Consider the following 17,574-nt stretch of genomic DNA (forward strand, 5'->3'; position numbering starts at 1 on the left):
TTATGAACAAGTTAGTAAGTCAGAATTTTATTTAGTCACTCCATGTAATATGATTTCTTTGTTCCCACCTCTGATCTTTGTGTTCGTTTTTCACTTTCTTTCACTTTTCCTTGGATAAAATGCTAAAGTAGGTTGCTAACACTAAGATATGTCATCTCAGTTAAAGGTAAAGGCACATTAATTCTGTGGAACTGATGGAGCAATCTACTAGCTTTTTGTGCACAGAGAACTGTTTTAGACTATATCTTTTGAATAATATTGCTTTGTGAAAACAGTGTTGTTCTTTAATATTTTTTGCAAAGCTGTTTGTTGGTACAGTTCATAATGTTTCAAGATTGCAGGTATTTATGAATAACCCTGGCCCTTAAAATAGAAATCAAGAAGTTAAAATGAACTGGTGTTTCAGATGCATTTTCAAATGTCCCATATCTAAGCATACTTTCTCCATATTACAGGAGGAAAGTCAGTGTCTTACAAGCTGAGAAGGGTAAGGTTTGATCTTTGGAAAGAGTGGCTTTCAAAACAACCCTCTTATTAAACTTTGTGAGAGGTTTCTGGCTTTTTATTTTATGTTTTTCTTAAGTGGCAGGTAGAATTTGGATTGCTGAAGCCAAGGGGAGTTTGTACAACTTTATTTATTCAGTGGAAGGACTGTGGTCATTGGTACTTAGGCAAAGCTTATTGGGTACTGGATGATTGTATCCTCTGTCCACTGTTGTGAGGGTGTACATGGAAGACATTAATATTGATTCTCTGCATTCCCTTGTATGAATATCTTCTCTCATGGTTAGAAGCTTTCTTTTTCATTTCCAGCCTAAATTTGTTCTTGACTAACTTGTATATTTAACTTATCTGCTCATTTATAGCCTAAAGCACTTGTACTCTCTTTAGTCTTTGTTTTGTTAGACTAAAGAAATCAAAGTATCAAAGAATTGTTAACAGTATCTGGAGCTCTTTTGCCATCTGTTTCATTCATTTTCTTCTCAAAGGGTTGAAAGAATCATTAAGTATTCCAGCTGAGTTTCCAGCAGCGATTTTTACAATAGCACTAACAGTTCCTTGGCTATGTTACTTTTTTTTAGGACTTAACTGCATAGTATGCTAGTCATTTTTTGAGGAGATAATAAATTCACATCTGAATTTCTACTCCTGAGTTCTAAATCTGTAACAAAAATGTAGTCCTTAAGCATGTGACTTTCAATATATATTTTTCAGTTTGTTTTTGTGAACTGGGTCTTTTTAGTATCATCCTCTCTAGTGTAGTGACTTCCAGCTTTGGAATAGTCTTCATCACCATGTTCTGATTTAACATGGTAAATGAATAAGGTAAATAAAGTCTGTCCTAAAAATGATTCATTCCTAAGGAGCTGTACTAGTGACATCCGTGGGTAATTTCCCATGTGTCTGTTACCAAATGCTTTGGTGAAATATTAATAAACTGCTTCTCCCTTGTTTAGAAAAATCACTTTTCAAGTTAATTTCATGTAATAGGAGATTTAGGTTGTGTTTTCACTCTTTTATATTATCTTTATATAAATAAGTGATACTACTCTCAAAATATGTTTTGAAGCCATGGCTGTAATTAAAATGTATTTTTTTTAACAAGTGCTAGAATTAATGTTTTCAGTGACTTCTAACTTCACAGCTATAAAAATGTTTGCTGGTGGACTTCATGCTGCATGTTGCAGCTCTTTGAGGTCTCTGGGATGGAAATTAATTGGTTCTTTTGATTTGAGGGAATTTGGCTCTTGGATTCTATTTTCATTTAAACTGCAATAATTTGGAAATTTTCTTTTCATAATTGAAATTCTCTTAAGTCATCCAAAGTTAACTCTTCTGTTGGCAAATGAATTATACTGTTTCCTTCCAAGTATTTGGATTACATCTGGAGGCCTTAGGTTTTTTTTGCTTGAAAATGATTTAAGGTATTTATTGGTTGTTTATTTCCAAAATGAACAAATTTCAAGCTTCTACTGTAAGAAAAGAAAGTCAGCTTTAAGTAACTATTTCATTTTGTAGCCTTCAAAACTTACTGGACTAAGTCTCAATACCTTTAGTGTCTGTTCTGATGAATTTTCACCCAAGTAATTGAGGATCATTCAGCTGCATTTTTTGTTGTACATCTCCATTAATTTCACTAAGTTTATGTATATATGTATATACATATACACATATGTATATACATATATACATATATGTATCTGACTGACATTCTTCTGTTCCTTTTTGCCTCAAATGTTACTGTTAAGATGTTAGTTCTACCTTATCTGAGCACAGTACCTTAGTATTTCAATCACTGTATAGAGGGGACTATTGAAGCCTCATCAGCGAACAAAATAAAATTCAAAATTTGGAGTGTGCTTTAATAATGAAGCACTGATGTCAATTCACTTTGTAAGAACAGCTCAATCTGTACGTAGATTTGTTTAAAGCAAATAATTGCTTAGTTTTAAGTATTATTGAGGAAGTTTCTAGCAGAATTGCTATTTTAACTAAACTATTTAAAAATATTTTTACAGGTTGTTATTCCAAGGAGTCCTCTGCAGGCCAAAGGACTGCTGCTCTCATGCATAGAGGACAAAAATCCATGCATATTCTTTGAACCTAAAATACTTTACAGAGCTGCAGGTAAAGATTTGTATGTTGTATTTTCCAGTAAAGCAGCAATGTTTGGGTTTTTTTGCACATATATATTAATAGCCTCAGCTAAAACAATGCTTCAGTAGAAGTCTTGACTTGTTTTGACTTCAGTAGGAGTCTTGACATTAACTATGTAGTGGGATGAGTTTTTAGAGGAATTGTGAAAACTGAATAAATTCTTGAAGTTTGACTGCAAAGATAAACATTTACAGTCAGATTTTTGTTCAATTATGCTCAATTAGCTTCAGAAGTGGAATGCTTTACAGTCTAAGATTAACAAAAGAAGTAGAACTAAGAGGTATTACTCTTTATCAAATTCCAGTATAAATTTGGCAGAATTTGAACTGCTTTCTTGTGATAACTCTAAATACTAAAAAAAGATTCCAAATCAGTTTTTATTTTTCCAAAAGAACTGAGCCCCACCATCACCATTTTCTCAAAGTTTAAATTTCTTTGAAATGCCTAATTTCTAAAAATCTTCAAAATCTCCTCATTTAGATTTCAACCTTATTTGAAAGGAAATGTGATTGCCATTACTTTGTTTTTAGTCACAGTGAACTTTCTGATTCAGATTAGTTTAAACAACTCTCAGTTGCATGTAACGTATTGGAACAGTGGAAATTGACAATGATGGTGTTTGAATTGGTTCTAAAAATTAGCTTGTTACTTCTTTGGACTAGAGAAACTTGACAGAACAGAAAACAGATTAAAATTTTTGCATGTGGAGACAGGCAGAGAAATAGGATGAGGAACTGATAAAATATAACAGAAGCCCTGACTTACCTGTAGCATTTCCCTGTCCTTTGTCTTTATGTGCGAACTCTGCTTGATCCATCAGTCCAGTTTATAAGTTGACTCTGTGTGGACTGTATTTGAGTGAGAGACAAAATGTTTCTGTTTTGCTTTGGACCTTTTAACAGCACTTTTCCATCAGTGCATCCATTTTGTAAGTAAATTTATCCTCTTCCTAGAGAGACAGTAATAAGGGAAAAATTTAGAAAACAGACATCAAAACTACAAAGAAATAGTAATATAACTCAGGATCAAATAGGATATTTACTGGTAAAACTGCTTATTTGCTTTTAAATTTTAAAAAAAGCCCAGAAATCCCAATAGCAATGTAAATTTCAAAGTGCAGCTATTTTTAGCTATTTTAAGTTTCTCCTGTTTTTAGTGGTGGGTGTGATATATTCATAGGGTTTTGCATTCTTTAAGTTCAGTGTGTTTTGAGGGCTTACTAAAATTCAACTGGAGGGCCTCTGTCCATTCATTTAGAGAAAGTAGTTTGAAAAATGAGCCTGAGTCTGAGTCCTGTTAAACAAAGAAAAAAAATGAAGTGTTTTTAAAACAGGCCTTTATTTCTCCCCCTTCCCCCCATATTTACAAGTCACAAGTACAGACTGTAGAGTTAATAAAATACTTGCTTTTATATTGGCATGAAAGGCTGAGCATCAACATCACACAGCTTTCGAGAAATAGGGAGGTTTTTTGTGTTTGAGGAAATGACTTGTAAAGCAACTACTGGATCATTTATTGAATATAAATCAGGCTTGTGATGGAAATCATGAGTAAAGATGTGCTGAAATAGTGTTTAATGTGGTGTATGTGCTGGTCAGTAACCAGCCACAGCAGTGCTGTTGTTGGTAATTTCTGAAAGACAGTGATTTCCTCCTGCATTCTGATGGCTAATTTTCAGAGACTTTACCAATATTTTTTGTCTTAAAATTTCTAGGAACATCAGTTTAGTGGTGTAAGTTGAAATTTATATGTACAAATGTGCAAATATATGTACAATATGTGTAAATGTACATATAGTACATTTGCATCAACAAATGTTGTATATGTACATATGACAGGGATGATTGTAACAAGTAATTTCTTTCATCTGCATGGATATTTTATTATTTCTACAATGTAAATCTGGAATATTTTACTATTTGGAATGGTTTTCATGTTCCGTTTATTTTCACTGTGAACCTTTGTGTTATCATTAGTTTTCCATCTTTACTATCCTTTGTGGGTTGGGTCAGCTTGGACTGGAAGATGACTGCTGTCTGGGAGTTTCTCCTATAAAATTGATCTCTCTTAGAGTTCATTCTCCTGGCCACAGTCAGGGTTTCTGGTAATTCCACCATAGAAACCAGGTGGCCTGGGGAATTCAGAAATGCACTGGGGCCATCATGATTGATAAGATCAAGATGCAGCAGCAATGAGACACAAACCTGGTAAACAAGAATAAGATAAATGGTGGAAAGAAGGGTTTTAAAAATGTGACTTTCTTGTGTTTCCTAAAGAAAATTTTTACAACACGCCATGTGAATGTGTTGATTCTAGCAGGAGAAAGTTTCTGAATCTGTACAATTTTCTGACTTAGAGAGTAAGCTTGAACTATGTCTGTATTTATTGTGCTTTTCATTAGTGTCTCAGAACAGTACAGGGTTTACTGAAGGCTGGGAACATGCAGGCTTTCCAAAACAAGAACACAAAATGGTATCAGTTGTCCTCTATTACTTAATTTATCTTTTTTTTTTTTTTCCTTTTTAGCATGGTATAATACTTCACCTAAGATTTGGGATCTCGTTGTTCCAGATGAAAATAAGTTTCTTTATTTCCATGATGATGGCTCAGTCATTGAATAATGAAATTATATTGCCCCTACCATAGCTTTTTTTTTTAGCTTCATGTGAATAGACATGTTTGTTCAGAGAGCTTTGTGACTGATGTTACAGTGGGTGTGTAGGGACTTCGTTGAAAAATTAAGGTGATAAGGATGTTAATGAGAAAGAAGATTTTCTATCTGTAAAACTAATGTAGGCTTTTGAGCCTCATCATTTTCCTCTAATGGACTTTTCTTTCTTCCTATGAGGCCTCTAAATATTTGTCTGTGATATTTTGTTCAGAGTTGTTGATATATTTGAAATTACAGTTGAAAAGAAACTCTAGGTGGGATAGTCTTTAAAAGACAGGGTATCTGTCCTTATTCAGGAAGCCTGAAGCTAATAATGCTTTGTTTAAAACAAGCAAGCAAAAAGTTAAACTAAAATAATGACAAAAATCCCATTTCCACTCCATTCCAGCCACCAAAAATTTTAACCCTTCTCTGAGTGTTCCTGACAAGGTTTGTTTCTTGTCTTAGTCATATTTGTCTTCATGTATGTCTGCAAATTTTTTCTCCTTTTACTTTATCATCCCATCAGATAGCTTTACTGAAAGAAACACTCCCATATTCCCCATCCCCTTATGAATAAGTGGGACTGAGCAGGTTTGGTTCTTGTAACTGCAACTCTCAACCTTTGTGGTAAGGTCTGTCTCCCTGTGTGTCCTTCCTCATGGCTTTTCTCTCTTCCTATTATCCCCTTTTATGTTGTAAAGATCCTTGTCTAGACACCCTTCAAGTAGCAGATGCTTTCTTCTTTCACATAACCATACAAGTGTTTATCAGAAGTATTGTGTATGTTAATTTTCCTTCAATTATATTAGGAAGGAGCAAAGAAATGTAAACCTTTCTGAGTGAAAATCTAGTTAAATATGCAAGGACATGTGTGAAGAGAGAATTCTGTTGCTATTTAACTTATGAGATCATAGTGTTATTGAAAGTGCTGTAGTGATGTCCCCCTAAATATCAGATACTAAGAAAATATCTGAATTAAAAAGGAAAAGGAGGCTTTGTTTTATAAAAAGTGTTAACAGCCTGTGCAGTGTCAAGAGAACATAATGGTTATGAATCAAAGGAGAAGATGAGTCACATTGACATTATCAGGTTTAGACATCTTGTGGAGAACCTACTCTGATGTTTTCTGACCTTTTCAGTTTCATTTAATTGTACTATATATGACATTGGTGGTGTAGAAATAAATACAACTTGCATCAGTGGTTGTTATAGAGACAAGGCAGGTAAGATGAGAAAACATGTATTTTCTTTCTGCTGTTCTGACTGCTCCTTTAGAAAATGCAACAGATGTTGTAACCTCTTAAAATTGTCATGGCCCTTTTTCACTGATAATTACAACTTTTTGTTAATTGCTGTATTTGAAATCTGTGTTTGAAACATTTGATTTAAAATATTTGATTTCTTCAGTAATAGATGAACAGGCTGCTTTGTACGTAAACATTGTTATCCTGGATTAGATAATTATTATGAAAGAACATTAATAGAATAATTCCATGTTCTATTTTTCATCAGTATTAGCTGGGAAAGGAGTTTTTGCAAAGCAATCAAGAAAAGTCCTTCCAAATGGGACTTTCCTGTAAATTTTTGACAAGCTGAATTTTCCATTTAAAATTGTCAGGTATGATAGATGAGCTCATTTAATGAACATTTTAGTGCAGAATGGTTCAGCTATAGTAAGAAATTAGTTAATTTGTGTAACTGTATATTTCCTTTCCTTACGTGGATAAAACCATTGCACAGAGAAAAAGCTTTTATTCCTGTAGCTTGTACACCTTCTAGTTCTTCCTCTGGCTCATCCTCTCTTCAGAACCTTCTAATTCTTGTCAGTATCCTGGGTTTCCACTTGAAGGTCCTGTGGTATCTTTTTAAGTTTCTTGTTCTCCAGGTTTCATGTAGGTGACCATTCCATGACAAAGACAGTCATGCAATGACAATTAGTGTAGTTGTGAGTTTCATTATCTTTCAGGATCTCTTTCTGTTGCCTGAGGGTTGTACAATGTGCAAAATTCATAGAAACCTGGTCTGCCACTAATGTGCAGTGAGCAACTGCTGGATGTGCATTTCTTTCCCTTTCTTTCCCAGCCCTATATTTTTCTAGCCACTTGTCATTCAAAAAATTATTACAGAGCAGGATGCTTGTACTAGGTGATCTCCAGAGGTCACTTCCTACCTCAGCCATTCTCTGGTTCTGTAATATACGTGGTGTTTATAGATCATTATCAACAAGAAAAAAGAAAATTGTCTGCATTATCAACAAGAAAAAAGAAAATTGTCTGCCAGGATTGAAAATTATTTGCTACTTTATTTTTTTGAAGTTACATTTGGAACTTGTAAGCCAGGAAGAAACCTAGGTCATTCTACTTGTGTTGTCTTTACCATAACAGGGAAGGAAAAATCCCAACCACTTCACTACTGCTATCACTCATGGAGATTGTTCATTGTTACTTCAAGAAGCAATTTTGTTCAGCAGGAACTCAATAAGTATTTTATGAGCTATAAAATATGTTAACAAAAAAAGGAAGAGTGTTTTCTTTATATATTGTTTCTGTGTATTTAGAAGATTTATTTTTTTCTACTTTTCATGAGAATATGTTTCAAGAAGTATTATTTGGCTTGCTGATGCATAGACAAGTTCATCTTTAGATCAAAAGCAGTATTTCTTCTAAAATATTATATATGGATGTCTTTAATCATAGTTTTAGTCATTAAACCAGTCAATGTATAGTGCATTGGAGCACTGATTCAAAACTAGCACAACTGACCTAGCCTAACATTTTTCCAGCTCAATACTTGTAAATGAGTCTTGAATGGAGCTATGTTAAATGTCTTAGGAGAAGACAAGATGCCTAATTCTTGCCTTATCTCTTGAATTGTTGTGTATTTTTGGTGACTAGGTAACATTTTTTAAAGGAAAAATATTTAGATTTATTTAAAACTGCTATAATCAGAAGTTCTTGCTGACATTCCCTATGTAGGTTCTGAAAACCTTTTACCTCAATTTAAACATAAAACTGCAGAGCACCATATTTGGAGCATCAGGAGGATGCTGGGACAGATGGTCCTTCTTGTCTGAGTATTAAAGTATACTTTCAAGGCTCTTCTGATGATTACTAGAATAATCAAGAATTCTGATCAATTAGTGGTTACTTGAGTTTTTTAATCAAGTGTAGCAGTGTCCATTTCCAAATCTGATGCTGACATTTTGACTGGATGTACGTCAGAACTTATTACTATCTTTTGCATGTGTATATATGCATAATCTTGTTGTGGTATAGAACAGAAATTTAACTCTACACTGAACATATTTGTAAGAGTCTAATTAAAAAGAATTTGAAGTGCAGCTAAACCTTTGAAATGAATGCTAATACTCAGTTATTTTGGTCTAATGCTAATAAAATTGCACAGTTGTTAGGGATGGAAGGGACCTCTGGAGATCATCCAGTTCAACGCCTCAGTCAAGGCAGGGTCACCTAGAGCAGGTGACACAGGAACACATCCAGGTGGGTTTTGAATTTCTCCAGAGAGGGAGACCCCACAACCTCCCTGGGCAGCCTTTTCAGTGCTCTGCCACCCTCAACATTAAGTTTTTTCCTCATATTGAGGTGAAGCTTTTTCTGGTTTTGTTTATGGTCATTGCTCCTAATCCTGTCACTGGGCACCAGTAACATACTCAGTGAAATTTTAGTCTATTATTTTAGATGGCTCTAACGGTGAAGAAACATTTTACTGTATGTTTTTATGGGATAATATTGACTAATAAAGGAATCTAATACTTATTCTCCCCCATTTCTCTTTTTTCAGTGGAACAAGTTCCTGTAGAGCCCTACAACATTCCACTGTCTCAAGCTGAGGTGCTGCAGACGGGCAGTGATGTGACAATGGTTGCTTGGGGCACTCAGGTCAGTAACTCTCTTACAAGCTATTTGTCACCCAGCAAAGCCTGGGCTGGGGGTAGGTGGTGTTTGCATTCAAACTCAAGTGCCAGACATTAAAATGTGTGTGTCTTCCATCACTATATGCTGGGGTGAATGTTTGCCAGTGTTTAAATTTCTATGAAACCTGTTTTTGTTGTGTAAGTTTTTACCCATTTTTGGTTGAAGATGACTCTGGAAGTGTAGAACAGGTACCTGTGCATCAGGCTAATGATTTTTTTATGATTATGAAAATTATAGATTTAAGAATGGGGCAGTGAGATGTAACTCTGAGGAAGGTAGTGGGAAAGAAAAGTTCAAAATGGTATGCTGAAAGAAAAGTATAGATCTTCACTGCATGATTTAAAGAACCTTGGGTCTCTTTGTTGAAAGTTAAAAATCCATGGGGCATTTAATATAAGTAGGGATTGGTATAGGTTTGATTCTAACAGTTACATTTCAAAGCTGTTCAGGAACATCATTGGCAACCCTCCCCTGCCCCCCTGATGAAAATCTGCAAATACTGAAAAAGCTGTTAAGAAAATACACCTTCAATTCATCCAGAATTACAGAAAAGAAATTTGAGTCTAGTGTGGACTAATCAGAAGTTACTGTCTTCTTGGCCTAGTTGTATCTGAGAAGCTTTCAGAGGAGAGGATTTTACAACTTTTGTAACAAAAGGGTTTTGACCTGATCTCTGGGTTTGTGCTTTTTGTTGTTGTTGGGGTCTGTGTAGGATTTATTAATGCCCTCTGACCTTCAGGCAGCTGACACTGCCTGACCATGTCCAGGTTGCTAAATTTCTGTTGCCTTCAAGATGAAGATGACTTCATCCAAATTGATTAGTGGGGATGGTCCTTGGCTTCAACCTCTTAGCTAAGCCTAGGAGTTGCTTGATGGAGGTCATTTGCCACAATGCAAATCTGTATTGTGAAATATTCTAACAATAAAGAGAGCGCCAGAGTTTATTGGCAACATCATATTGAAATTTTTCTACCCACATATCTCATGAGCAAATGCTTCTTGCTGAGATATTTGTGGAGGATAATCTGAGTTGTAACAGTTCTCATTTTCCATGTTGGAGCATGTGCTTGCAAATATTTGTTTTAGGGAAACCAATGCTTGAGATTCATTTTGCTGAAAAGTGTATTATAACCTAATGTCAAGATACAGTTTTGAATGTGTAGAGTATTACTTTCTTTTCTGTTAGCATAATACACCTTATGTAAAGGATGGGTGTAGATGTGGATGATTTATATCTACTGTGATTCACTACTACTAAATAGGTTCCTTGACTGGTGGATAGGCAATAATCTGTATTCCAGTTCAGTGATAGCCTCCTGCTAGAGAAGAATACTTTTTTGTTTTAGTAGAATGTTAATTGTAGTAATCAGGTAATGCAGCATTTGTATTGTTGGTGTTAAACTATGTGTTGGAAGAGCAATAAGTGCTTCTAATGTTGTGCTACTGCTATATGCTTTGACTGTGGGGATCAGGACTGGATATTTACAGGTTGTAGTAATCACATTTTCTCCTAGCACTTCATAAGATAATGCTTTGGAGATGATCACTTGGCTATGTTTCAGTAAGTTAGAGCAGTTACTGGGGCTACTAGAACTGTTTCTTGGCTTTTTGGCTAAGATCAGATGTAGTGGAGTGTAGCATTTCTGAATGTATTTAATGCTTCTTGCAGGATTGCATGGGACTGCTACATTAAAATACATTACTCTGATGTATTTGGGTATTAGCTTAGTTACAATCCTAACAAAAATCTTCCAAAACTCATTTAAACTAATTAAAAAAAAATAGTGAGGACTGGTACTTTTCACTGAAAGACACTTCTCTAGAAAGCAAATTTTGTTCTCAGTGGTTCTTCAGTGAATTGAGTTTTTGGAGTGGTGCTAAAATACTGGGAATAATTTGGTACTAAATAAGAAGAATGCACTAAATACTAAATGGTTATTATTGAATAGAAACATCCCCGCTCAACGTGCAGGTGATGTGTTAAATTACTGCTTGTATTCCAGATGTATAATTTAGAGCAATTTGCATAATTCAGATTATTTGGTGATGATACATTGTTTTTTCAGGTACATGTGATTAAAGAGGTGGCAGCAATGGCTCAAGAAAAGCTTGGTGTGTCCTGTGAAGTTATTGATCTGAGAACCATCTTACCATGGGATACAGAGACTGTTTGCAAGGTAAGGAAATGATACATATTCATTTAAAAACAACCTAGGTTGTTTTAAAAAGACCTATGTTTTTTTCTTTGTATATATTCTGTATTTTTGTTCTGTATCATAAATGCAGAGTACATGCACATTACATGGACCAGACATTTACTTTAGCATTGAAAGAGAATTATGTTTCAGGGCTCAAAATAATGTCAGAGTACATGTTCTTTACTTTCAAGCAGAGGGTATGATTTAATCAGACTTCCACCTGAAAATTGCTTTTCCACAATTTCTTAGTCTTTGTCTTTCTGACATCCCTGCTGAGTTGGGAAAATCTTTATATTTTCTTTTTCTTGCTATTTTACATTAAGATCTTCATCTAGTTATTGGTCTGCAGTAATGTGCCTTAGTGTTGTTTATCTGTATTTTTAGAAATAAATGTTTTGATTTAAGGTATATGAATTCTTGAGTTGGGGAGAAAAAGCAGCATTAATTCTTCTCAGACTACCTAGTTTGAAATTCCTGGGTACTGGAAAGTCCTTTTCTTCTTTGTGGAAGTCTTTGATGTCACTAACAGAACACTTACTGCTTCTGCTAGAGCTGAGAGTTTCCTTAGTCTGGCAAATCCACAGCCCTGCAGGACCATGGCTAACAACTCCTTGGGTCCTAATTCAAGCTGGGTTGACTTGCTCATTTTATGCTCCTGAACAAATTATTCAGAAGATTGAGAGATGTCTGCAGCTTTCTTAACTCAGGCCTAGTAACTATAGTGTACTGAGTTAACCACAGGGATGAGAGCAGCCATGGGCTTGGAAAAAGGTGATTCCATCAAATACTTTCTCTGCCTGCAGTTTCTAATTTAAGGCAATATGGTGTCATGTACAGCTAACTCAGATTGTACAGATGTTTAAATAGGGCAGATCAGGCACATATCTGACTCTATATCCTTGGAATATCTTAATTGTGTAGACAAGTGCTCTGTCATCCTGTGTTTGCTCAGTAAGGGCCTTGCTTCTGGTCAGGTAACATATAAACACATTAAGTATGATAAGGGAAAGATGGGCCATTGGTCTGCTACTCTATGGCAAAGCTTGTATTTCTCCTCAGTTTTATTTATCTGAGGGGCTGCCAGTGGGATGGGATGGAATAGATTATGGGAGGAAAGATCCATGTTGTGCATTTGCTATTGGCAGCGTTCTGCTGTCTGGTTGTGGAAGTATTACAAATTGTGTACTTATATGTGTAGCTATGAGTTGCCTCATAAAATTTGATCTTCTTCATTGAAGTGTTTTCATTTTTTTGTTTGAAGTGTATTTCTTGTTACTTGGATATACTTTCTAACTGTAAAAAATGAAATGTGTTGAGTTATGTGTCATCAATATAAAGTGAAATTTTGGCCATAATAAATCCTTTACAATCTCTTCTGGACAAGTAAAATGATTTTTTTTTTTTGATAATTCTTTTTTCCTTCTTTGAAGATTTGAGCTGTCATTCTTTGAAAACAGTATCTCTTTGAAAGAGCAATTAAATCTGTTTTGTTGGGTTGGACTTGCACTGAAACACCATCAGGAAAAAATGTAGCTGTGCAGAGGAAGTGCAGAGTTTTAGTTGTTCAATATTTTACAAATATGATCTTTAAATTTGGATACTCCATGAAGATTTTTGGCTCATGTTCTGTCCTGAACATCTTTTAAGGTAACTGTAGCATAAATAAAAGTACCGTAGAATGGTTTGGGTCCAAAAGGACTTTAAAGATCATGTAGTTTCAAGTCCTCTGACATAGACAGGGACATCTTTTATTAGATCAGGTTGCTCAGAGTCCCATCCAGGCTGGCCTTGAACTTTCAGGGCTGGGGCATCCACAGCTTCTCTGGGCAGCTTGTTCACTGCCTCACTGCCCTTGCAATGAAGGTGTTTTTTTTTTCCTAATATCTAATCTAACACTTGTCTCAGTTTGAAGTTCTTCTCCCTTGTTCTGTCACTACATGCTCTTGTAGAAAGTCTCTCTCCATCTTTATTGTAGGCTCCCTTCAGATACAGGAAGGCTGCAATTAGGTCACCCCAAAACCTTCTCTTTTCCAGGCTGAACAATCCCAATTCTTAGTGTTTCCTTGCAGGAGAGCTTTCCCATATCTCTAAAAGATGGAATAGATGGACCTGTTGTTTTAAATCTGTTAATATGTTTACTATTAAGAATTAAGAGAATCATTTAAAAAAAAGTATAGTGCCTGTTGGCTAGGCAGTTCAGCTGTTTATTATAATAAATACCAAACAGTAAATGTTTTTAGTTAGCATTGCTGTTATGTTAGTTTGGCTGTATGCTAGCTGGTCTGATGGGAGAAATATTCTCTTCTTCTTTAGATCTTGTCTGTTTTGCTCAGCTGAAAATAATTTGTGGTTTGCATTTGTGCATTAGTTGGTTGCATTATGTAACACTGAAACTTTTTAATTTAATTTGCATCCTGGACAGTTTTTAAGGTAATTACTTGTGTAAACAGATGAATGGAACCACAGTTCTAGCTGCTTGCTCTAGTCTCATCCCAAGAGGAATTGCTTGTGGCAGCTGTTGTAGTCGACAGTGGCTTACAGCATCAGTTTGGGTAACGTGACTTGTTATTCCCATCCTGAGATGCCAGGGTCAAGGTCCAAAAGATGAATAGAAAAGTTGGCCATTCCAGAGAAAGTCCTCAGCTGTCCATTGGTCTGCTTATGTTCTCTCTGTGAGCTCTTAAATGATCATGGAATTACTTTTACTCCAGTCCAACCAATAAGCAAATTATCAGCTGTTACAGGTCTGACTGTTTGTTGCTGACTATTACTTGTGTCAGCACTCATAAACATCAAGCCAGTTTGTTTTTCCTTGTCTCACATGTGTGTTTGAAATGTGTCTGTTGTCTGTCCTGTTGGATGCAGATGGTGGTGCACATAATATGCTGTAACCTTATTGCTCTTCTGGTGGTGCTGGAATGCATGGTCCATGGTTGATGGGAGTTCTGTGTGGTGTTGGAGACCAGGACTTTGGGTTTTGCTGTAAAAATACATCCCTCAGTTTCACTGCTGGGAGTGGTGTCCTTTATGATCAGTAAAGGCTGTCATTTTAGTCTTAGCTGGAAATACATGCAACTTTAATTTGACAGCTGTGGTGTAGCCATGAAGAGGGATGGGCTGAAACTGTTAGTGCTTTGGAGATGAGCACTAATATATAGATTTTCACTGCACATCTAACTGTTTGGTCTGCTTTTTGTAGCTTTTTCAATACAGAAAATTATGTCCTCAAAATGCATATTTCCTAGAACTATGAGACGTTGTACTTCACAACTGCCAGCAGAGGCCTCTTCTAGCCAAGTTAAGCATCTGTTTGACTTTGCATTGCTCCTATGAGCGCGTTTGTGAATAAATATCTCTGAGAGAAACATAAATAAACATAAAGAATAAATACAGTGAACATAAATAAAAATTGCTGCCTTATTTTACTGATATTTTCTTTGCATTTTTAAGATTTTGAGATTCTTCTCAGTTTTGAAATAGGTTAGCATTTGTCATCTGCATGAGGAGATGAGCTTGCACCTGCCTGGAGCAGACTACCATGGACTTCTAATGGATCCCAGCAGTTATTGAAACTTTTTTTGGTGCAATTCTTGGAACAGGTCAACATGCAAACAGGGGCTAGATTTTTCTTTTGTTGATCTTCAGATGTCTAAGAAGGAGAAATGAAAGAGAAATGAAGTTACAGGAGCTCATAAGGCTATTCTAGAGAAAGGATACTTCCACAACTGCATCAGCAGTCTGTTTTTTTCATGAGATTAAATTGGCCTCTGGAAATGTCATGGTTTAAAAGTTTGGCCTTTTTAAAAAAAAGGGAAACTGTAATTTTCCTAAAGTTAGGTGAGACAAATTGAACCCTAATTTTGCACCTGAGAAATGACACCTGCTGCTGACATAAAGGACATAAGTAGTTGGGCTGTTTAAAAAATATCCGACATTTTTACTAGGATAAAAGTAAAGAATCTATGTGTTTAGCATACATTTCTGTACATTAAAATGCACGCTGATCTGTAATCTTTCTAAAGTCTTTTGCAAGAAAAATGGGGTAGATTGTACAGATTGTACATGCACAGGTTTCCCAGGATATTGCTTCTGAATGAAAAATGGAGCAAAAGCAAACATGTGCTTTTTCCCTGCAGGATTGAAAGTAAACTCAGCATCAACTCCCAATATGTAGCTGTATAAACCAGCTTAAAAAGTTTTGTTATGTGTCAAAAAATTGACACAAGCTTGTTCAAAGACTATGTGCTGCCTTAGCTGCTTCCTTAGGAAGTGTAACAGCAAAGGCTGTGAGCATCTTGTCTATGTATGAGTTTTCAAAGCACAATGTTATTGTGGTCAGTGAGAAATTTGTTAGATCTTTTGTTTACTTTGACAATCTTGACTGATTTCTGACTATAGCTCTTGTTTTATTCACTAGGATTAGAGTATAAGTGGTAAGCAGTTATAACTCAAAAAGAGGTGAGCTAGCTGTCCATAGAGTTGATTTTTTTTTATTTTTTTGAAGGAGAGAATGCTTTCCCTGTGCTTATTCTGACATCATCCTGTATCTGTGTATTTTATTCATGTGGATCAGGAGTGATTTTTTCCCATTATACCTTCACCTGTAAAAATGAATGCATGAAATTAATGTGTTTCTCAACATATCCTGCTGATAAAGAAGCCTTAAATGCTCTGCTGACTCCTCAGCTGTTGCATGTGCATGCAGACATCTGCATTTAGTGCAGCCACAGCAAAGATGTCAGGTCCTAATCCAGACAGGTAACACTTTTCCACTACTTGATTGATTTGCTGTGTTATTATTGAAAGAATAAGCTGCCATGAAGGACACTGCTCAGAAAACTGAAACATGAGTGATATATGAAATGTCTATAAAATTGGTTATTTATAAGCCACAAAACTGTTTAAAAGCACTTTTTCTCCCTTTCAGAAATGAAATTTTCAAACAGAAGTTTTATTTCCTTCACTATACTTAACAGATTTGCTTGGACACTTTGAATAGATTAGGCTGTGTGGACTTTCCTGTGTATAAACTGCTGGGTGGTGTGGTATTGATTAAAAAGTCCATGGCACACTTCCCAGTGCTTCATTGGTCACATTCAGGGTAAAATTCTGTAGGTGTAGTGTTTTTTATACTGAAAAATATGTGTTACTGGAAGTAGGAAATCTAGCTCAGGATTAAGTACTCTTAAAGGATTGTGCAAGTTACTGTAGCTTTTTCACCCTGAACTGAGGCAAGAATGTTAATTTAAATGTTGAACCGATCAGTAGCAATCTGCCATTTTAACTGTGCAAGTGAAAATTTGCAAATGCACATTTTTACCTTTTTGAATTATTTAGAAGGCAAGTATTTGCCATACACAATGATACCTAATTAGTCATCTTAACTGTCTCTAAATGGTTACTACCTTAGTGCAAAGAAATGTTGAGAATAGTAATTCAGAATTTGCTTCTTTAGGACCCTATGCTACAATCAAGTGAAGGCATGTATGTAGTTCTGGGCACTCCGTGTTACTTTACTCCTCTTCAGGAAGGATTCTGCAGACCCCCTCATGGAGGTCAGCAAAAATGCTTGTCAGGCTCCAAACACATCTGCTACTCATTGGAAAGAGCAAATCTGAGCAAAAGAAATACAGAGTTGCACAGAGGGAACCAGGGGGTAATGCAGATGGAGCAAACTCTGTGCCTGTTTTTCATCGAGGCTCTTGATGGGAGCTTTTGTTTCCAGCATGTATTGAAGCATTATCCTTAATGCACAAGTGGCATTTTTGTCAGATGTCATCAGTGAATAATTTTCAGTAGTACATCTTTCATGTCCTATACTTAATAGGCAGCATGTCCTAGCAGACCTATAGGTCTACCAGCTTGTTCCATTCCTTTAAGTTTACTTCATCTATTTGGACTGTGAATAAAAGGAAAATCAAGATCAGCAACCCTGATGTGGGTTTTTTATGCATTAACTACACTCACCAGGCATTGAACTGTACAATTGTAGCACAGGTATCCTGGGATCAGATTTATGTTTCTTGGCTATCTGTTCTTGATCTTTTGCCATTTTACATGTTGCTCCTTGGATTTCTTATTGAATGGATCTTGCACCTATAAAATATGATTAAAGTTGTACTGCTTGCAT

The 17,574-nt window shown here is 35.7% G+C and overlaps 1 protein-coding gene across 2 annotated transcripts in view; it reads left to right on the top strand.

The window, feature by feature from the left end:
- The window catches only part of BCKDHB (branched chain keto acid dehydrogenase E1 subunit beta), a 111,397-nt gene that overhangs the window by 23,646 nt on the left and 70,177 nt on the right, over positions 1-17,574 (top strand). For both annotated transcript variants that reach the window (XM_077174862.1, XM_054629592.2), the window contains exons 6-8: positions 2,520-2,628; positions 9,113-9,210; positions 11,313-11,423. In XM_077174862.1, coding sequence (XP_077030977.1) covers positions 2,520-2,628; positions 9,113-9,210; positions 11,313-11,423 — 318 coding nt within the window. The remainder of the gene's footprint in view (positions 1-2,519; positions 2,629-9,112; positions 9,211-11,312; positions 11,424-17,574) is intronic.

Source organism: Agelaius phoeniceus, chromosome 3 (assembly GCF_051311805.1).
Source record: "Agelaius phoeniceus isolate bAgePho1 chromosome 3, bAgePho1.hap1, whole genome shotgun sequence".
NCBI lineage: Eukaryota > Metazoa > Chordata > Aves > Passeriformes > Icteridae > Agelaius > Agelaius phoeniceus.